This window comes from Peromyscus californicus, unplaced genomic scaffold (genome assembly GCF_007827085.1).
Source record: "Peromyscus californicus insignis strain IS unplaced genomic scaffold, ASM782708v3 Scaffold_7__1_contigs__length_154581171, whole genome shotgun sequence".
NCBI classification, from domain to species: Eukaryota; Metazoa; Chordata; class Mammalia; order Rodentia; family Cricetidae; genus Peromyscus; species Peromyscus californicus.
The window spans coordinates 9,340,905-9,360,924 of NW_026294595.1; the positions used below are offsets into that span (position 1 = coordinate 9,340,905).

Here is a 20,020-nt window from a genome sequence, read left to right on the forward strand (position 1 = left end):
CCAATAGACAGCCTCCCTGAGCCGCCAGGGCCCCGCCCCCGATGCGAAGCCACCAATCCCCGCGTTGCCACCGCCCCTCTGCTCCCTGGCCCCTCCTTCCGCGCGCTTCTTCCGGGCCGGCTGGAGCGGGGGGCAAGGCCATGGCTCTCTGGGCGCTGCTCAGCCCTGGGGTGCTGGTGCGGACTGGGCACACCGTGCTGACCTGGGGAATCACGCTGGTGCTCTTCCTGCACGACACCGGTGAGCTGGACACCGCGCGACCCCGAGCCCACCCAATCCCTCATGGTTCCCCTGGAGTGGGTCTCATCCGGTTCCCCTAATCCTCAGATACATTGAGATTCACCACCAGCTCCTCAGTTCTCATCTGTCGATCCAGGAACCATCCACTCTCTGTCTGATACCCAAGTTGGTCCCTAATTAATGCCGGGATTTTTCCTGTCGCCGACATATATCCATCCAAAGACCACCAGTAACCATCAAATCCGAGGACCAGCTAGAGGCCCCGTCTCCCCTGACCCTGGCCTCCACCCCATCCTTCTCAGAAATTGCCTCCCAGCCTCTCCCTGAGTAAGATTAAGAAATCGATTAGATTCAAATACTGGCTTTTTGCACAACTCCCCAAATCCTGAGAAGACTACTGCCCAAAAGAACACCAGAGCAGTCTCCCACCTTCCCTTGGTAGCATTCACCCATCCACCTCCTTCCCCTTTATTTCCTTCAGCAACCCCTACCCAGGTTTCCCCACCCAAGGCAACAGCCCCCACCACTGAGGCTTTGGGTCAGCCTCCTCCACCACCTTTGCCCTTTATGCTCGGGCTTCCCCTCCAGGAATCAGCAGCTCCTTTCAAAACCTAGGCTCTCTTTCGACCACGAGTACTAGAGTTGTCTACACTCAGCTTGTCCAGTGTCTCCACGCTCTCTCACTTCTCAGCTCTCCCACCTCTCCAGAATCCTCATTCACCACCATGGGCTTAAACACGCTGGGACCTTCCTAGCCTGGGCTCCTTAGGCAGCATCTGGGCCTCTTTGAGGGCTGACTCTTCCCATGGAGGACCTTTTCCCTTGCACCATTCATCGGGTTAGCCTCATCACCCCTATTCCCTCCCCTCCAGCTACTTCCCGTCCTGTCCCCTCTTGCTGTGGGCCTCACTGTCCTCTGGCCTCTCCAGAGCTCCGTCAATGGGAAGAGCAAGGGGAGCTGTTCCTGCCCCTCACCTTCCTGCTCCTGGTTCTGGGCTCCCTGCTGCTCTATCTGGCTGTGTCACTCATGGACCCGGGCTATGTGACTACGCATCCCCAACCTCAGGTAACCAGGGACCCTGAGGTCCAAACCCCTCCTTGGGCCAACAGGGAAATGAGACCTCAGAAATATGTCTGTGTGAAGCTCTGAGCTGCTTCCATTGTAGCACATATTGGTGAGACCTCTTTCCTACCCTATGTTTTTACTCCTACAAGGCCCACATGAGAACAGGTGCCTTGCAAAGGCCATCCATCAAGTGTCCAGTACTCTACTGTGTACCTACCTCCCTTCTGCATGGGATGGGCCCCAAGTCCTGCACAACCAGAACCAAGCGGCCCCTAAGAGAGATGCCCCCACTGTCATCTGCCTCCCAAGGGGACCCTTCCCCCACCCCATACCCTTTGTTTCATTTTCAGGAGGAACCGAAGGAGGAACAGACAGCCATGGTTCCTCAGGCTATCCCACTTCGACGTTGCAGATACTGCCTGGTGCTGGTGGGTGATATGCACATACTCTTGTGGGAGGAATTGGGACCAAATTAAGACTCCTTGCCCTGGTGCCCTAGCACCTTGGCCTTATCCCTCCTCCAGGAAGGCCTCCCAAATTTAGGACCTGACTGTGGCCTTCAGCCCTCTCAGAACCCACGGGGGGCGCCAGCACTGAGCCTGGACTCCTCTGTGCCCACAGCAGCCCCTGCGAGCCCGACACTGCCGTGACTGCCGCCGCTGTGTTCGCCGTTATGACCACCACTGTCCCTGGATGGAGAACTGTGTGGGTGAACGCAACCACCCGCTCTTCGTGGCCTACCTAGCACTGCAGCTGGTGGTTCTCCTCTGGGGCCTGTACCTGGCGTGGTAGGTGCATCGGGGAGTGTGGACAGCATGCATGTAGGTGCTCACCGAGCAAGGACTCCCTGGGACGCCCTGCAGTCCCCAACTCCTCCTTCCCTGTCCTCTAGGTCGGGTCTCCGGTTCTTCCAGCCCTGGGGGCTGTGGCTCCGGTCTACCGGGCTCCTGTTTACCACCTTCCTGCTGCTTTCCTTCTGCTCACTGGTGGTCGGCCTGCTCCTGGCCTCACACCTCTACCTGGTGGCCAGCAATACTACTACCTGGGAATTCATGTCTTCACACCGAATTGCCTACCTCCGCCAGCGCTCCGGCAACCCCTTTGACCGAGGTCTGACTCGAAACCTGGCCCACTTCTTCTGTGGGTGGCCCTCTGGGCCCTGGGAGACCCTCTGGGCTGAAGAGGAGGAGGAAGGCAGCAGCCAGGCTGTCTAGGCTTGCTGAAGAGAAGGCTGCCATTGTGCCTAAAAACTGGAGGCTGTGCCACTAGGGGTCAGCCCAGTTAGCCTGAGCTCTTTGCCCCTTCCCAGGCTACCAGCCCTCAGCAGAGCATCAGACAGAACCCCACACACAAGGAAGATGGAAGAAAAGGACATAAGCGGGGGGAAGTGGGGAGGGCGCGACACAAAGAGAACCCAGACTCTGCCACGACCCCTGGCCTGGCTACCTCGAATGTACAGTTTTATTAATTTAATCCTCTATAAAGGCAAGTATTAAAGACAAACCGTCCTGCTGTGGGGCCTTGCCTGCTGATCTGGGCACTGCCAAGAAGCAGAAGGGCTAGTGACACAGCCACCCAGTAACACTGAGGAAAGCCTCCAGCAGCAGCCCACGGCCACTACCTGGAACCCCACACGTTCATTAAACACCTTGGCCCTGGGCACATGGACAAGTGGCGAGTTCTTGAAATCTGGCAGAGGGAGGCAGAGGGGCCAGGAGACCCTCAGGACTCCAGGAACCGCTGAGACACAAAGTCAAAGTCCCGGAAGGCAGCCTGTTGGCGAGCGGTGAGGGAACTTTGGGGTGCCGGTGGGGTCAGGGTTGGCGGCAGGCTGGTGAACTCCCCCTCGAAGTAGCGAAGATCTGCGGGGCCACAGAGAGTAGGCACAAAGGGGGGCCGGACAGTGCGGGCAAGCAAGGCCTGCCAGTTGGTGGTCTGGAAACAAGGATGGAGGAATCTGAGAAGGTGGGAACAGCAGACCCCGGGGTCACCCAGCCCTCCCACCTCACCAGGCAATGGGAACTGCTGGGTCCTGGCCACTTACCCTGAAGAATGGCTGAACCTTGATCTCCTCTGCGTCCTGCTCTCCTGCCCCTAGACGCTTCTCTGGGCACTTCTGGAGGAGCTGGCAGGAAGCAGGGTAGGTGTGAACTCGGCATGCCACTCCAGGTGCTGGCTGCCCCACAGGTACCCTACTTAAGCCACGCCATAGGGCCCCAAGGTGGTGTCAGGAAGCACACAAATCACGAGCAGCTGCCTGGCCAAGCCCTGGACCTTGGGACTCACCTTCTGAATGAGCTCAAGCCCTTGAACGGATAGAAAGTGGGGATATGGGGCGTCTGCATTAACGATGCAATCGAACACCTCCTCTTCTGTGTCCCCCGGGAATGGGCACTGTGAAGATGGGGGCAGAGCAGGTTATGTGGGTCATCCCACTGTCCCCACCCCAGACCCTAGAAGTCCCACTTAAGGACTTACCTCACCCACTAGCATCTCATAGAGCAGCACACCCAGCCCCCACCAGTCCACAGCCCGAGTGTAAGCCTCCTGAGTCAGAACTTCGGGAGCCAGGAACTCTGGGGTGCCACAGAAGGTGCTCGTCCGGTCCCCAAATCCAATCCCTGCAAACCATCATCCACACCAATGCCTGCTTAGGTGTGGCTCACTCACTATAGCCTCTGTGGTTATAAGAATCAACAGGGGGAGGGGCCTGGAGGGATGGCTCAGTGGTTAAGTGAGGACTCAGGTTTGATTCCAGCACCCACATGGTGGCTTTGCAGCTGTAACTCCAGTTTCAGGGTATCTGAAGCCCTCTTACGGCCTCCACAGGCACTAGGCACAGACATACATGCATGCAAAGCACCCATACACATTTTTTGGAATTCCTTTTTTTTTTAATTAATATTTTTCCTGCCTAATCACAGTTTTCTCTCCTATCCCATGGCTAGCTAATATACAGGGAAGGCCTGCAATTTTCTGAAGGGAAGGGAGAGGTAGTGGATTGGAGGGGGGAGGTCAGGGGAAGGAACACACAAAAATTTTATATACCACAAAATTAAAAAATCACCAGGCAGTGGTGGCGCACACCTTTGATCCCAGCACTTGGGAGGCAGAGGCAGGCAGATCTCTGTGAGTTCAAGGCCAGCCTGGTCTACAAAGCGAGTTCCAGGAAAGGCTCCAAAGCTACACAGATAAACTGTCTCGAAAAATCAAAAAAAAAAAAAATCAAGGCCAGAGATGGAGGTGTGATTCAGTAGTAAAGTGCTTTCCTGGCATATGTGAAACCGTGGGTCAAAACTCAACAATGCAAATACATACATACATACATACATATCATATGTACGTAGATACATATTTTCTAATCTGTGCCAGCCTTTATGATACCCATTAACAAGGTCTGCTGTGTCGTGCAGACCCCCTAGGCCAAGGTCATCATGCAGCCAGTGACTGTATGAGAAAGCTAAGTCTGCTGAACCTATGTGCAAAACAAACGTCCTCTTCAGTCCTAACCATAGGTTCTCTGACCAACTACAAATTAGGAAGAGCCAGTACTCTAAGCTGTCCTCCTAAATAAGGGTCCCAGTTGGGAATAAAGGCCAGAGGCTGGAGAACCTGGGTGCCCATGAGTGGGTTGACTTCCGGCTGGCCTGGGCAAGACAAGCGGATGTGATTCCAGGAGGGGGGCCCACCTTCCTTGCACAGTCCAAAGTCCGCAATCTTCAGGAAACCCTGGGCATCCAGAAGTAGATTATCCAGCTTCAGATCCCTGATGGCAGAGGGCTGCAGATCAAAGGGGCTGAAAAGGGCTGAGGCCCAGCAGCACAGGGGAGGGGCAATGGGGCAATGGCCCACCCAGGTCCACCCTAGTATCTCTCAGGCAGAGACTACCTGTAAATGATCCTCTTCTCATGTAGGAACTGCAGCCCCAGGACCACACAGGCCAGGTAGAAGCTGAGGGGTAGTACAGGGATGTTCAGGCCAGGCGCTAGGAGGCACCAGGAGGTCCTGGCCAGATTCAGGCATGGATGAGACCAGACAAATAATACGGTGCCTGGGCTAGAAGGGCCCAGAGTCATCCTGATGTTGTCATATATTAATGACCGATCCTTCCTGGGCTTAACTATGCAGGACCACTGGGTCCAGTAGTATAGACCTGTGATCCCAGCTACTTGGGATGCTGAGGCTGGAGGGTAGGAATTTTGAGGCTAGTCTGGTCTACAAAGTAGAACCCGCTTTCAAAAAACAAACAGAAAAGGAAACATAGAGGGCTGGGCATGTAGCTCAGTGGTAGAGCACTTGCCTGGCATACACTAAACCCTGGTTCAGTGCTCTGTATGGGTATCTCCCCAGCAGCCTGTGGAGGATAACCATCACGACTTTTACTCAAATCAGGATCTGGGAGGCTGGAGAGATGGCCCAGGATTTAAGAGAGAGTGTTACTCTTGAAGATGACCTGAGTTTGGTTCCTAGAATCAGATTCCTACATCAGGTGGCTCACAACTGCCCATCATTCCAGCTCCAGGATATCTGGCACCCTCTTCTGGCCTCCAAGGGTTCCTGCACTCATGTGCACACGGCCATGCACAGCCACACATACAATCAAATGAGGATCTGAGACTTGACTCAGGGTCATACACCCAGTATGACACTCAGTTCAGAACTGATGCGCTGAGTCAGATTGCTCTAAGCAGAGCAGGCACGGGAGCATGGCACGCAACTCCAGCTGCCATCCTGTGCTGAGCAGTTTGCAAGCATGGCCTTCATCCCTGCAAACTTATGAGGACAGATCCCATCCACAACTATGCGGACAGAACCCCCATGTGCTGTAAGAGTTGCACCAAGGCTCCTCCAACCCGGTGCTACTTGTCTGCTGGGTACCTCCTACCCCAAGGGAGCAAGCGCCAAGTAACCAGGGGACCCACCAGGCCTGGGGCTCAGGAAAGATGTCCTCGTGGATCTGCATCATGAGGTCTCCTCCAGGCACAAACTCAGTAACAAAGCAGGCATGGCTAGAGGTCTGGAAGCAGGCAAAGAGGGACAGCAGGAAGGGGTGTCCTGTGTGACCCACAGCCTCCAGGATCCGCTTCTCACAGTACAGGCTGCAAGGGAGGATGGGATGGATGGGATGGAACCTCCATGGGCTGTGCCCTGACACCCACATGTAGCATGAATCTTAAAAGTTCTTATTACTACGTGGAGTGGCCTTAATAATTTCACCAATACCCACACAGCACCTCTGCTTGGATGGGTCCTCAAAGAGCTAAGGAGGTAAGTTGATGGTCTGCACATGGGGAAGGTTTAAAACCATCAAAACTAGACGTGTGGTGGCGCACGTTCTTAATCCCAGCATCGGGAGGCAGAGGCAGGCGGGATCTCTGAGTTCTAGGCCAGCCTGGTCTACAGAGCGAGTTCCAGGACAGCCAGGGCTACACAGAGAAACCCTGTCTTTAAAAAACAAAACAAAGCCGGGCGGTGGTGGCGCACGCCTTTAATCCCAGCACTCGGGAGGCAGAGCCAGGCGGATCTCTGTGAGTTCGAGGCCAGCCTGGACTACCAAGTGAGTTCCAGGAAAGGCACAAAGCTACACAGAGAAACCCTGTCTCGAAAAACCAAAAAAAAAAAAAAAAAAAAAAAAAAACAACAAACCTTCAAAACTATCACAGTCCTATTTATAAAAGAGCAACCCAAGGTGCTAAAAGATGTGAGAGCTTTCCCAGTGCCAAAAAGAGAACCTGAACCTGGCCTCTGGGATCTTGAGCTGCCTTCTGGAACCCAGGCTAATCACCCAAGTGTCCCTCCAGGGTCAGCTACGTCTCAATTATACACACCTGTCAATCTCGTCCCGGCCCAGCACTTCCTGCTTCTTCAGAGCCTTGACAGCATAGTACTTTCCTGTTCCTTTGTACTGGACCAGGAGGACCTGGGGACCGGAAAGAGTTGGGCTCCAGATGGGCAGGACAGAGAGACCTCACCTCCCTATCCTGCACCCCCACATCCCAGCACCTCCTAGCTAATGTGCTGAGGCTCACCCACCCACCAACTCCACTGCGCTATCCTCAACCCGCTACCTTCCCGAAGTGTCCCCTGCCCAGTACAGCCAAGCATCGGAAGTCCTGAAGTCGGGGGGGTTTCCTGCAAGAGAGAAAGAGCACAAGGAGCGGGACAGGACCAAGGTCAGGCCTTCCTGTCACAGCCTAGGCTGTCCCCACAGCTGGAATTTAAAAACTGCACTCAGCACATAAGGAAGGCATTGAGCAAGCCAGTTTGTGTACTCAAGGAGCCAGGGAGTGAGGTGTCAATCAGTATGTACAATGAGTGAGTAAGTGATGGTGCACACTTGTGATCTCAGCACTCAGACCACAGAGACAGGAGAATCACAAGTTCAAGGCCAGCCTGGGCTACACAGTAAAGCCTTATTTTTAAAAGAGTAAGTCTCAAGGAAGTGAAATGGCTTAAATTCCATGCCTAGGATCCTCTTTAGAAATGCCAGGCGTAGTGACTGGCTCACATCTGAAACTCCAGCCCCCGCACCCTAAGGTGAGACGGGAGGTGGAAATGAAGTTCAAGTATGTGAGCAGCAAGCACAGTAGCGAAGCAAGGAGGCCCTGCCTCAAGAACGAAGGGGACTGAGGACGGCCTCCCAAAAAGCTGTGCTCTGCCTTCTACATGGGTCCGTGTGTGCGTGCAGGCACACACAAGCACAATCCTTAAAAAAACAAATCCAAGTCTCTAAATGAATGCAAGCCAGTGAGTACCTGGTGGGTGAGGCCGCCAGGGTGGGCACTATTCCAGTTCTAGGGTCCATGTGGGGGCGTTTGGTACACTGTGAGGACAGTGGGGTTCAGGACAGAGCTGACATGCTGGCCCTCTTTCCCTCCTCCCCCAGCCTCTGGGTCTGCCCCCACCTCCAGAATCTCTTACAGGAGTGTCCCGGGCTGGTTCTTGGGGCAGATAGAGACGAGGGGGTTTGGGTGGAGGCTTCATGTCTTCTCCCGAGAGGGTCTTCGTGGGCAGGAAATTACTGTCAGAAGAAGGAGATGTCTGAGCTGGGACAGATGGAGGTGGGAGGGGCATGGCCATGGGAAGGGACAGAGAAGAGTGAGCCAGAGATCACAAAACATTCACACGCAGAGCCTGGATGGATGGGACCTGCAGGCGGCTCACCTGGGGGAAGCAGAATTGGAGGTCCCAGAGGCCGCAGTTGGGGGACACCCTTTAGGGGGACTGACTGTGCTTGGTGAGCTGCAGGGGGGCAGCAGGCTCATGACCAGGCGTCCCCAGGCTGCCATGCTGAGGTTCATCTGGGAAGCCCTCAGGAAGTCCTGGCCTAGAGGAGGCAGATAGGGCTCAGTCCCACCATCCCAATGGTCAGCCTCGCCCTCTCCTCACAGTCCCCACCCTCCATACCTCTACGCTTAGAGAAAATGCGTCTCTGCCTCTGTAGCCGAGGCCTCCTTTCAATGACAGGGTCACAGAAGGTTACCTAAAGGGACGTGAACAGAGCTGAAGACCTGGACTGGCCATCCTCCACCCTACCGGCTAGGCCCCAAGCACCCAGCTCTCAATCTCAACCAATGGAGGTACCCTAGTTAGCTCTAACTGTCAACATGACACAGCCAGAACCATCTGAGAGGAACTGCTTAGATCACATGGCTTGTGGGCATGTCTGGGGAACTGTCTTGATCGTTAGTTGAGACAGGAGGGTCTAGCTCCCTGTGGGTGGCACCATCCATAGACAGTTGGCACTGGGCTATATAAGAAAGCTAGCCAGCCGGGCCGTGGTGGTGCACGCCTTTAATCCCAGCACTCGGGAGGCAGAGCCAGATGGATGTCTGTGAGTTTGAGGCCAGCCTGGTCTACAGAGCAAGATCCAGGACAGGCACCAAAACTACACAGAGAAACCCTGTCTTGAAAAAAAAACAAAAAACAAAAACACCCACAAAAACAAAACCAAAAAAGCTGGCCAAGCATGAGCTTGTGAGGGAGGCCGAGAGCAGGCCAGCAAGCAGGGTTCCTCCTTGGTTTCTGCTTTGAGTTCCTGCTTAAGGTCCTGCCCTGACTTCAAGACAGGCTGGAAATCTGTAAATTGAAATAAACCCTTTCCTCCCAGAAGTTGCTTTTGGCCAGTGTTTTTATCACAGAATGACACTAGTATGAGAGGCAAAACAAAGGACCCAGAGAATACCACACATCCTCATTGGTGCCAGTGGAGAAACTGAGGCCCAGAAAAGAGGCACTTATTCAAGGTGACAAATGAGCCAGGACAATGTCAGGGGAGAGACGTGAGCCTCTCTGCAGCCCTGTCTGTGGAACCATCTCCATTCCTCAGCTCCCACACTTCTGTGGGGTGCCAGTCTGTACACACACACACACACACACACACACACACACACACACACACACACACACGCAGGTGGAGGATGACACGGAGTATCTGCCTTTCCACCTTATTTTTTGAGACACGGCCTCTCACTGAACCTGGAACTCACTGTTTCAGCTAGACTGACTGGTGAGCAGGCCTCGGGATCCAGCTACCTCTGTATGACCAGCAGTGACATCTACAGACAAGCACCACTACACCTAGTTTTTACACGGATGCTAGCGATTTTGCACACAGCAAGCACATTTTACCCCCTGAGCCATCTCCCCACCAAAGTGTCAGTCCTAAAGACCCTCTGTTAGAGGTCAAGGGTCAGTGGGAACCTGGGCAAAGAGCCTTCCTTGCGGCACCAGGCTGAGAGAAAGCTGGTGACACGTGTTGTCCAGGAAGTCCTCAAGCTTCAGGAAGGCCACGCCACACAACTGCCGCCAGTCCCGCCAGTGAACCCCGATCTCCAGCTCCCGTGCCTGTGTGGGGGAGACCAGGCTAAGGAATGGGGTGTGGCATCAGCCGCGCGTGAGTGGTCTCCCTCCCTGCGGCCCCTGGCTATCCCTGACCACACAAAGGCCGGCCTTACTCGATCCAAGGAGATGTTAAAAGCCTGGTCCCAGGATTTCTCGGCCACCTGTCCCCATCCTGTCTGACCCACAACACGGTTGTCAACCTTCAGTACAGCCAGTACCTCACCTGTAGTGCCAAGGCTGGGATTCAGAGCATGTTCAGAGCGGGGACCCCCAGTCCCTTCCATGGTTCCTCCCTACTCACTGGCCAGTTCTCCTCCACCACGCTGCTGCCTGGACCTGGTTCGGCGCCAGCCCTCAGAGGCACTGCCTGCCAGGACAGCCATGGGAGACCGTCCAGGTACAGCTGCCAGCAGCTGTTCACAGCCCAGGAGGTGAACCTGCAGGGTGCCTGGTCGGGAGTCGGGAGGGCACTTTGTCAGAAGCCACCCCCAACGGGCCATGGGACCCCCGAGGGATACCACTTGCTCTAGGAGGGTTAGAGTTAGGATTAGCTGATGCAAACCCTATCCACACTAGGCCTTGGTATCCACCCCTCATCCTCAGCAGCCCTCCTAGCTCTCCCTCCCGGGTGCCTGTGCCGCGGCAGGACACAGCAGACCTCCCCCAGAGCTGTGTGGAACCACAGGTTGGGGTAAGCTGCTGCCCTGAGCACAAGGCCTGGAGAGCACCGCGGCCTCAAGTGCACAGGGGCAGGCCCGGGAGCCTGGGAGCAGGAGCAGCTCCAGGGATGCCTTCCCCATTTGTTCCTGTCTGAACAGTGAGGGAGAGTCCCGAACAGGAACAAAACATGTTTTGTCTGAGATCACTGAGAGGAAGCAGGAACCCCGGAGCCCCTGAGGGCACACAATGCGTCTGGGAAGACCTTTTTGGTGGGCTGGACCTGGGGGTAATACTTGGAGAACTTACAGAGACCCCAAGTGTGGTGTCCAGGCAGGATACTCACCTTAGGAGATGGATGCTCAGCCATGAACTAGGATATGTGGTTTTGGGTCTTGTTTTTAGATAGGATCTCGTCAGCCCAAGTTGGCCTCAAACTCAGTCTGTAGCTAAAGATGCCCTTGAACTCCTGATCCTCCAGCCTCACTTCCCAAGGGCTTAGATTATAGGTGTGTGTGGCCATACCCAGTTTATATGATGCTGGGGATCGAACCCAGGGCCTAGTGCATGCCAGGCAAGAACTCTACCAACTGCCTCCCATGGCTACAGCCTTGTCTCAAACCTTTGCCTTTAAACAAGCAGTTCCCTCTGTCTTCCCCAACTCACTGACTTGACCATAAGCATGCCCACGAGACCTCCAAGTTCAGACTCCACCTCTTCTAGGGAATCCTCTGATGACCCACGACCAGTGAAAGGCCCACCAGGAGCAGGGCCCTGTCTAGTCCCACCCCATCCACTGTGCTCTGCAGCAGGCACCATCTGGGCTGGGGCTCGCAGCTTAGGTGATTTATTGACTGTCAGCTACTGCTACAAGGAGACAGATAGGAAAGACCTTTCTGGCCTGGTGGTGGTGGCGCAGGCCTTTAATCCCAAACTCAGGAGACAGAGGCAGGCGGATCTCTGAGTTTGAGTCCAGCCTGGTCTACAGAACGAGTTCCAAGACAGCCAGGGCTACACAGAGAAACCCTGTCTGGAAAACAACCAAAAACAACAACAACAACAAAAAACCCTCAAAAACCAAAGAGAGAGAGAGAGAGAGAGAGAGAGAGAGAGAGAGAGAGAGAGAGAGAGAAAGGAAAGATCTAACTTTGTGGAAGCCCATGCTGCCCAGGCCTGGCTCCAAGGCCGACAGGGGAGTGTGCCGACTAACACTGTACTCCAACTTATGGTCACTTGTTTAAATTACATCACACTGGCCAAACCCTGACTGTACTCGGTGCTGAAGGATCAAAAGTTAGAGGATTTACAAAGCAATCCACAAGTCAGTGCTCATAGTGTTTCTAGCCTTCCTTTGTTTACTTAGAGACAGGGTCTCACTCTGCAGCTCTGGCTGTCCTGGAACTCACTCTGTAGACCAGGCTGGCCTGGAACTCACAGAGATCCTCCTGCCTCTGCCTCCTGAGTGCTGGAGTTAAAGCCATGACCACCATGCCTGGCTACTATCATTTCTGTTACAGATGGATAAACTGAGAACCAGAGTGGGAATGTCAGCTATCCAAGCTCACACAGCAGGACTGAACTCTTTCCCACAGTACTTCAGGGTCCTCTCCAAAAGGTAAGGGGCTCCCTGAAGTGAGAGGGAACCCTTTGGACCTACCTGTCAGGGCAATAGGTTTCACAAGTGTCCCCAAAGGCTGGGGGTTCCCGAGCACAGCCATCCGCAGCTCTCGGGTCACCCTGCTGCGCAGGGAATGGGTGGGCGGCAGCCTCTCCAGCAGTGACTCCAGGGCCAGTCTCAGGAGGTCCAGCTTCTGGGAGGACTCCTGGAGCTGGGCCTGGGCCTACAAAGGAGACGCAGATAGAGACAGCCATGCGGCCCGGGTTGAAGGGACAGATGATGCCTTGTGGTTCTTCACCGCCACCCTACCCAGGCAGCAAGCCCTTGGTGCCTGGCACCACTGCAGGGCGGACAGAGATAAGCAGAGCTGTAGGAAGAGCAGATCTCTATGATCTGCCTGGTCTACAGAGTTCCAAAATAGCCAAGACTACAAGACTAACCAGAGAAACCCTGTCTTAAAAAAGAAGAGCAGTGGTCCAGGGGACACAGTCTGACCTCGGCCAATGCCTTGCGGTCCTGCATTCTCTGGCCACCAAGCAGCTTCACCACGTTCTTGGCTCCTGCAGCCACAGCGGCCTCGATTCGCAGGCGGTGCTGCAGCTCCTCTGCTAGCAAGTCAGGGCCTGCAGGGAGGAGGCACCCTTAGCCCTGGCCACCGGGTGCCGCCCTCCCTGCCTTGAGAGGCCTCACCTGGCTCTGGAGACCCGCTGGCCTCCAGGCTGCTTATCTTCATTCGGAGTAGGGCAACCTTCAGTTGGCTATCCTTCAGCATCTGCTGGGCAGCCGCCAGGAGCTTCCTTTCCTGCAGGGATGTGACACTCGCCCCATCATATCAGGGCTATGGCAGGTCACCAGGACCTGGAGTTGAGCTCCCCCTGCTATACCAAGGTTCAACCCCTACAAGGAAGCCACTACAGAGGAGGCTCCCTGTTGAACTAGGTGACGGGGTAGGGGCTGGGGGTGAGCAGAGCCTGACTCCTATCAGTTTGATAAGCTAAGTGTTACGGCGTCCTGTCAGACGGAGCACAGAGGGTAGAGGCTGAGAGTTGAACCTGGCAGCTGGGTGAATATTCTGCTAGACTGCTGTTGGGCCTTTACGATAGAGTGGATTGGAACCTTGCGTCACCTGACCAACTAGGATTTAGGGCTGTACTTCCACCATTAGACGAAGGACTGGGGCTGGGTAGCATTTCCCTCTTGGCACACGGCCTGGCACTGTACTAACACCTGAGAGCTAGATCTCTCCCACCAGCTCAGAAGCCAGGCTGTGCCTCCAGTCAGGCCCCAGCACTTACCTTGGGGGTGCCGCTGGCACACGTGTGGATCATGTTCTCAGCCCCTTGCTTTACCTTCAGCTCCACCTGCAGCTGCCTCTGTAAAACCTCCAAGTGCCGGGCCCTTGCCTGCTCTGCCCGCGGCCGGGGTCCTGAGGCCACTGGCTCTGCGGAAAGAAGGTAGGGGGTGCATGATCCTGCCACCAGAGTCCAGACCTCTGTAAAGAGGCTCTCTCTTCCCTTCCTTCCTGGCCTTGTCAGCAACATGGAAGATACAGGGAGGTCAGGTGGTCTTACCCAGTGGTCACAGCCAAGGCCAGATCAGGGTGTCCATGAATCTCCTATTCCCTGGGGTCTGTGCAGACTTCTCACTCACCGGCTGAGGTTGGCAGCAGAACTTGGGCATGCAACTCCCGAAGCTCGCCATGCAGCTGCTCCAGGCGGCGGTTGGAGGCCCTCAGCAGCTGCTGCACATGGCCCAGGTGGCGCCGGTCTGTGGCCACACGCCGCATGTTTTCCATGCCCTCCTTGATCTTCAACTCCTTCTGGATAGCCCGACGGATCATCTCTTTCTCATCCTCAGGGGGCCTCTGGCCAGTGCCAGGCTGCAAAAGGGCAGGGAAGTCATAGCCCACCCCCCTCCAAGGGGGAAAGACACAGCAAGCCGAGCTCTGGGTGTCTCAGAACGCTGCTGCGGTGTCTAGCTCTTGTCTTCCTTTCAGAGAAGGGAGAGAGATGACAGATCAGGTTCCCAGGATGCTCTCTGGGTACTGAGTTCCAGACCACAGAGCTCTAACAACACTGAATCCCCTTCCCCTCTGCAGCAAGCACTCTTTCGAGGTACTGGGGAAAGAACCCACAGCCTGGAGCATGCTAACAAGCAAGAGCTCCACCACAGAGCCACATGCTTGGTTCCCACTCCCGTTCTACACAGGCGCAAAGAACAAAGAGGGTGAGCGGCTTGCTCACAGAGGCAACACCGAGAAGGGACCACTGTGTGTTGAGGGACAGTGACCCCATTCTCTCCTAGTCATACTGCTTTCTCTAGATCTGAGAACCAAGTGCAATATGGGAGGTAATGCAGGTAAGGAATTTACTCAGGGTCGCATGCAGGAGGCAGCCAGTGGCCCAAGACACCAACACTTGTTTCCTCTGCCTTAGTGTGGTAGGCAAGTGATGAAACGGAGCTGCCAAGGAGCTGAGGAGGTCTGGGCGGCTCAGCTCTGGCAGGAAAGAAAAGACCCCCTCAACTGTTCACCAGGTTAGAGGCAGGAGAGGAAACCTCCCTCTCAGAGGCTGACCTCAGCCCAGGCAACCTGCTGGCCCCCTCCCATCCCAAGGATCGCGGCAGCCACCCTATTTTATTCCTCTTACCTCTCTGTGTTCCATCTCCCGAGCCCCATGAAAGAATGGCTACTCAGTTTAGGGGCCCCCCAACCCCCCAACTCCAGGCCTCAGCTAGGCTGGCTGGCTCTGCCTTAGCTGTCAGAGGGTGAGGGCGAGGGCGAGGCTCAGGAAATCCTTTGACCGCCCCAGGCAAGAAGGCCAGAGCCAAAGGCCTGAGCAAACAAAGCTCCCCCAGAGCTAGGGGCCTGCTGGCCACCAGGGTCCTGAGTCACCCCGCTGCTGCCACAGGGCGGAGGCTCACAGGAAATCGGAAAATGTGTACAAGTCACTGCTAAACAGGCCAAGAGGGATCTCTGGAGGAAGGGTACCGGGAGGGGCGAGATTCAGCCTTGCAGGCTGCCTGAACCCTTGAGGTGCTCATATCTACACGTCTTGACTTGGTACTGGATGCCATCTTGTACATAAATATCCCGCTCCACCTCTAACTGCCCTGAGGTAGGACACTACCTCTCTCCCCTTTACATCTAACCCAAACCCCTCCACATTGTGGACCCTTCGGTGGACCCGAGGATTCCCTGCGCATTGCTGGGCCAGGTGCCTCTGGTGGGAAAGTGTTCTTGCCCGTGGGTGTAATGTGTTGGGGACAACGCCCACCAAGAGCTCAGTCCCGTCCTCCCCAACGCAAGCATCCCCCTCCCCCCGCCGCCGCCCCAGACTCCTCTTGGAGGGCCGGGACCCCAACCTCTGCGCTCCCGGCACATTGCACCCGCCTGAAAGTCTCTAGAAGACTGATTTTTAAGGAACTTGAGACCCAGCCTGATGGCACATTCCACGTTTTCAGGCATGCTGCCGGGCTGGATCTCCGTCACTCTGGGGACCAGAGAGTGTTAACCCAGGGCTCAGGTCCCGCCCCGCGCAGGGGTCACCAGCAGAGGCCGGAGTAGGGTGGAGACGCAAGCGTGGGGTGCTCTGAGCTGCAAACGCGGCCGCTGCGCGCGCTCGGTTCACCTGGCGCGCCGCCCCATTCTGCTCCATGGCGCCGCGCCGGCCAGTCCTCTCCTTCACCACTATGGTTCCGGAAGCCCGGGCCTCTGCGCCGGACTTTCAAACTTGAAACTTCCCGGGAAGCGGCGCGGGACACGCGGGATAGGGCGCCCCCTCCGGAGACCGGCGCGCCCGGCGGGTGCTGGAGAGCAGCGCCCCCTCCCGGCTGCGAGGGAGCAGCGCCCCGGACCCCACTCCCGAGTTCGGCTCCGCGGATCCCGGGTCCCCTTCCTGCCTTAGCGGCTCACACTCTGCACCACAGCTGATCTTCCTAGAGTTGGGAAGTCCGGGGACCATTTCTACTCCAGCTTTACCGGCAGCGCGCGCCGGGGGAGCCTGACCCGATGCGGAGTAAACCTTGATCCAAATTATGGCCAGATACAAGTAAGATATGAACCAACTCAGGCTCGTTATGAAATGAGTTTGCTGACTCAGCGGGAGCCAAGCTTCTGACTTTACCATAAGGAAGTCCGTAGCGGCTAGGGAGGGAGTTCAGTAAAGTGCTTCAAGGCAAGCTCACAGATTCGATCAATTCCCACCCAGTATCTATAGTTTTTTTTAAGGGGCCAGGAGAGTCCTCTCAGGGTGGGTGGGTTTTGCCCTGAGCACAGAGAGCGGGGTGCTTGCCCATGAGATGGCGAGGGGGTGGTGTGTGGAAGGGGGTGTTGAAGACCCTGTGTGCGTGGAGAGGGCCAGATTGAACTGGTTGGCATTGTCCAAGCCTTCAATCCCAGGATTTGAGCGGCAGAGGCCGGAAGATCTTCTGTGAGTTCAAGGCCAACCTGGTCTACAAAATGAGTTCCAGGACAGCCAGGGCTGCATAGGGAAACTGTCTTGAAAAACCAAAACCAATAAAAAGTGTGTGCCTCAACATACCAGGTAGGGGGCAACTTTCATCTTTTTTTTTTTTTTTTAATTGTGATTTTGTTTTCTTTTTGAGGCAGAGTTTCCCTGGGTAGTCCTTGCAGTTCTGGAACTAACCTGCAGCCCAGGCTGGCCTCAGGGAGTCAGGATGGAGAGTCCCTGAACTCTCCATCTTCCTGTGCTGAATTACAGGTGTGTGTCACTGGGTTTTGTTGAGCCGAAATCTTTTTGTTTGTTTGTTTGTTTTTACAGGGTTCCTCCATGTAGTCCCTCATGCTTACCTGGAGTTGCTGAGTGTTACAGTTCACCAGTTAAGAGGGTGTGGTGGCACATGCCTGTAATTCCAGCACTCAGGTGGTTCTTGAGCCTCCATCTCAATAAATAAATAAAGTAAAAATTGGGACTACTGCTATTCCTCAGAAGCTAAGCAAATAATCTGATTCAGAACTCTCCTTTGAACCAGTGGCTCCATGTGTAAAGGAGTTTTGCTGCCAGTAATGAAGGCCCTGAACCCAGATGGTGTGAAGAACCAACTCACACAAGCATCCTTTGACCCTCACGAATGCACAAATTCTTCTTTTTTTTTTCCCCGAGACAGGGTTTCTTTGTGTAGTCTTGGCTGTCCTGGAACTTGCTGTTGACCAGACTGGCCTCAAACTCAGAGATCCTCCTGCCTCTGCCTCCTGAGTACCTGGATTACAGGTGTGTGCACCACCATTGCCCGGCTTTTATTCACTTTTTAAAAACTTGTAATACACGCTGGGCGGTGGTGGCGCACACCTTTAATCCCAGCACTTGGGAGGCAGAGGCAGGCAGATCACTGTGAGTTCAAGGCCAGCCTAGGCTATAGAGTGAGTTCCAGGAAAGGCGCAAAGCTACACAGAGAAACCCTGTCTTGGAGGGGGAAAAAAATGTAATACGCAAGCCTTTAACCCCAGTACTGGGGAGGCAGAGGCAGATAGATCTTTTTTAGTTTGAGGCCAGTCTGGTCATAGTTTCAAGACAGCCAGGGAGAGACCCTATAACTAAAAAAAAAAAAAAAAAGTTTGACTTGGCGATGGTGGTACATACCCGTAATATCAGCACTGGCTGATGCTAATGGGAGCCCCAGGCTAATCAGAGATGCATAGTAAAGCACCATCTCAAAAATAGCCAGGCATGGTGGCACATGCCCTTAATCCCAGCACTTGAGAGGCAGAGGCAGGTAGGTCTCTGAGCTCAATGATAGCCTTGTCTACAGAGTTCCGGGGTAGCCAAGGCCACAGAGTAAACAACACTGTTTGTACATGTGACTGCAGCCCCTATCCCCACTCCCAGGGATTGACGGGATGCCCTGAAGTAGTTTACATGTAAAAGCTTCTGTACCTGGGTGCTCTTTGCTTCCTTCTGTGCTGCTGGGAGTCAAGTGCTGGATTTTGCACCACATCCTTGGCAAGCCAATGAAGCGAATCCCCACCCCTCTATATAATACTGCTTCAAAACCACTGGTCTACCTCCTTCCCCAGGAAGCTGAACGAGGTGCCTCACATGCAGGGAAGGAGTTGTGAGGGAGCAGGATCATTAAGGCCCAGCTGCACCTGTCTGATGAACTTTGCTCAAATTCTCAGGCAGAGACTGCATGCCCAGCTTTCAGCATGAAACTACACAGCTAACGTAAGCTTAGGATAAGTCAGCTTCTCCACAGGATACATCTTCCCAGCTGTGCTTCTCCTCACGAGTGCAGCTGTGTTAGGTCTCCATGCAGACATCACCGGGTCAAGCTGGTAAACAGCCTACAATTGGTGGGATTCTCATCTAATCACAGAACTAACCACAATCCATTAGACTGATAGCAATTAAATTTGAGCTGCAGATGGTAGAACATGTCTTTAATCTCAGCACTCAGAAGACAGATCTCTGAATTCCAGGCCAGCCTGGTCTACATAGCAAATTGCAGGAATAGCCAGCTAGGGCTATAGACCCTACTTAAAAATAAACAAACCAGGGCTGGAGAGATGGCTCAGGGGTTAAGAGCACTGGCTGCTCTTCCAAAGGTCCTGAGTTCAATTCCCAGCAACCACATGGTGGCTCACAACCATCTGTAATGAGATCTGGCGCCCTCTTCTGGCCTGCAGGAATATGTGCAGTCAGAACACTGTATACACACATAATAAATAAATAAATCTTAAAAAAAAAATAAAATAAAATAAACAAACCAGGCCGGGCAGTGGTGGCGCACGCCTTTAATCCCAGCACTCAGGAGGCAGAGGCAGGCGGATCTCTGTGTGTTTGAGGCCAGCCTGGTCTACAGAGTGAGTTCCAGGTGAGGAGCAAAGCTATACAGAGAAACCCTGTCTCGAAGAAAGACAAACAAAAAAACCCAGAAATCAACCACCCACCTTACCCTAATTTTTATTTTATTTATTTGTTTGTTTATTTATTTGGTTTTTCGGGACAGAGTTCTTCTATATCGTTTTGGTGCTTGTCCTGGATCTTGCTCTGTAGACCTGGGCTGGAACTAACAGAGATCTGCCCGGCTCTGCTTCCCAGTGCTGGGACTGAAGGCGTGTCCCACCACTGCCCAGCTCACCTTCCCCTAATTTAAATAGGGTGTCTATGTGTGCTTTAGAGATGGCTTGGTGATGGTGATTACAAGCATTTATGTACCAGAAGTCCAGACTTTGGAGCCTATCACCCCATATCAAATTCCAGCTCAGAGGATCCAGTGCCCTCTTTTGGTCTACAAGGGTGCACGCACACATACCGCATACATACACTCAGATATATCATACACATGAAGTAAATTTATAAACAGCACACATATACAGAATAACTTTTTAAAATATTTTTTTGTTATAGATGTTTTGCCTCTATGTCTGCACCATGTGCATGCAGAGGCCGGAAGAGTGACATTTGACGCTTCAGTATCAGAGTCACTGATGGTTGCTGGTAGTTCTGTGGGTGCTGAGAACTAAACGAAGGTCCTCTTAAACTCTAACTAAGCCCATCTCCAAAATTAAAACTTCCATATCCACGGGCTATGTTCTGGTAGTCTTGGAACTCTCTGTAGACCAAGCTGGCCTCAAA

The 20,020-nt window shown here is 54.2% G+C and overlaps 2 protein-coding genes across 4 annotated transcripts; one reads left to right on the top strand and one right to left on the bottom strand.

Moving 5' to 3' along the window:
* The first annotated feature begins 41 nt into the window (after positions 1 to 41).
* On the top strand, positions 42 to 2,819 carry Zdhhc12 (zinc finger DHHC-type palmitoyltransferase 12). 2 transcript variants are annotated; one of them, XM_052725958.1, is made up of 5 exons: positions 42 to 240; positions 1,113 to 1,306; positions 1,657 to 1,734; positions 1,928 to 2,094; positions 2,199 to 2,819. In XM_052725958.1, exons 1-5 carry the CDS (start codon positions 42 to 44, stop codon positions 2,518 to 2,520), a joined length of 960 nt encoding a protein of 319 aa, XP_052581918.1. In that variant the 3' UTR covers positions 2,521 to 2,819. The 2 variants fall into 2 exon arrangements, with proteins under 2 accessions (XP_052581918.1, XP_052581919.1); XM_052725959.1 differs by having other exon boundaries at positions 1,170 to 1,306.
* On the bottom strand, positions 2,754 to 16,139 carry Pkn3 (protein kinase N3). Of its 2 annotated transcripts, none has more exons than XM_052725951.1 (22): positions 16,055 to 16,139; positions 14,076 to 14,304; positions 13,721 to 13,866; positions 13,116 to 13,227; positions 12,921 to 13,048; positions 12,465 to 12,648; positions 10,452 to 10,598; positions 10,264 to 10,373; positions 10,010 to 10,153; positions 8,714 to 8,789; positions 8,471 to 8,633; positions 8,228 to 8,327; positions 8,062 to 8,129; positions 7,375 to 7,438; positions 7,135 to 7,226; positions 6,229 to 6,405; positions 5,195 to 5,257; positions 4,996 to 5,072; positions 3,785 to 3,927; positions 3,593 to 3,700; positions 3,351 to 3,431; positions 2,754 to 3,241 (listed from the first exon to the last, which is right to left on the bottom strand). In XM_052725951.1, exons 1-22 carry the CDS (start codon positions 16,079 to 16,081, stop codon positions 3,029 to 3,031), a joined length of 2,652 nt encoding a protein of 883 aa, XP_052581911.1. In that variant the 5' UTR covers positions 16,082 to 16,139; the 3' UTR covers positions 2,754 to 3,028. The 2 variants fall into 2 exon arrangements, with proteins under 2 accessions (XP_052581911.1, XP_052581912.1); XM_052725952.1 differs by lacking the exon at positions 16,055 to 16,139 and adding an exon at positions 15,074 to 15,705.
* Positions 16,140 to 20,020: the final 3,881 nt, after the last annotated feature.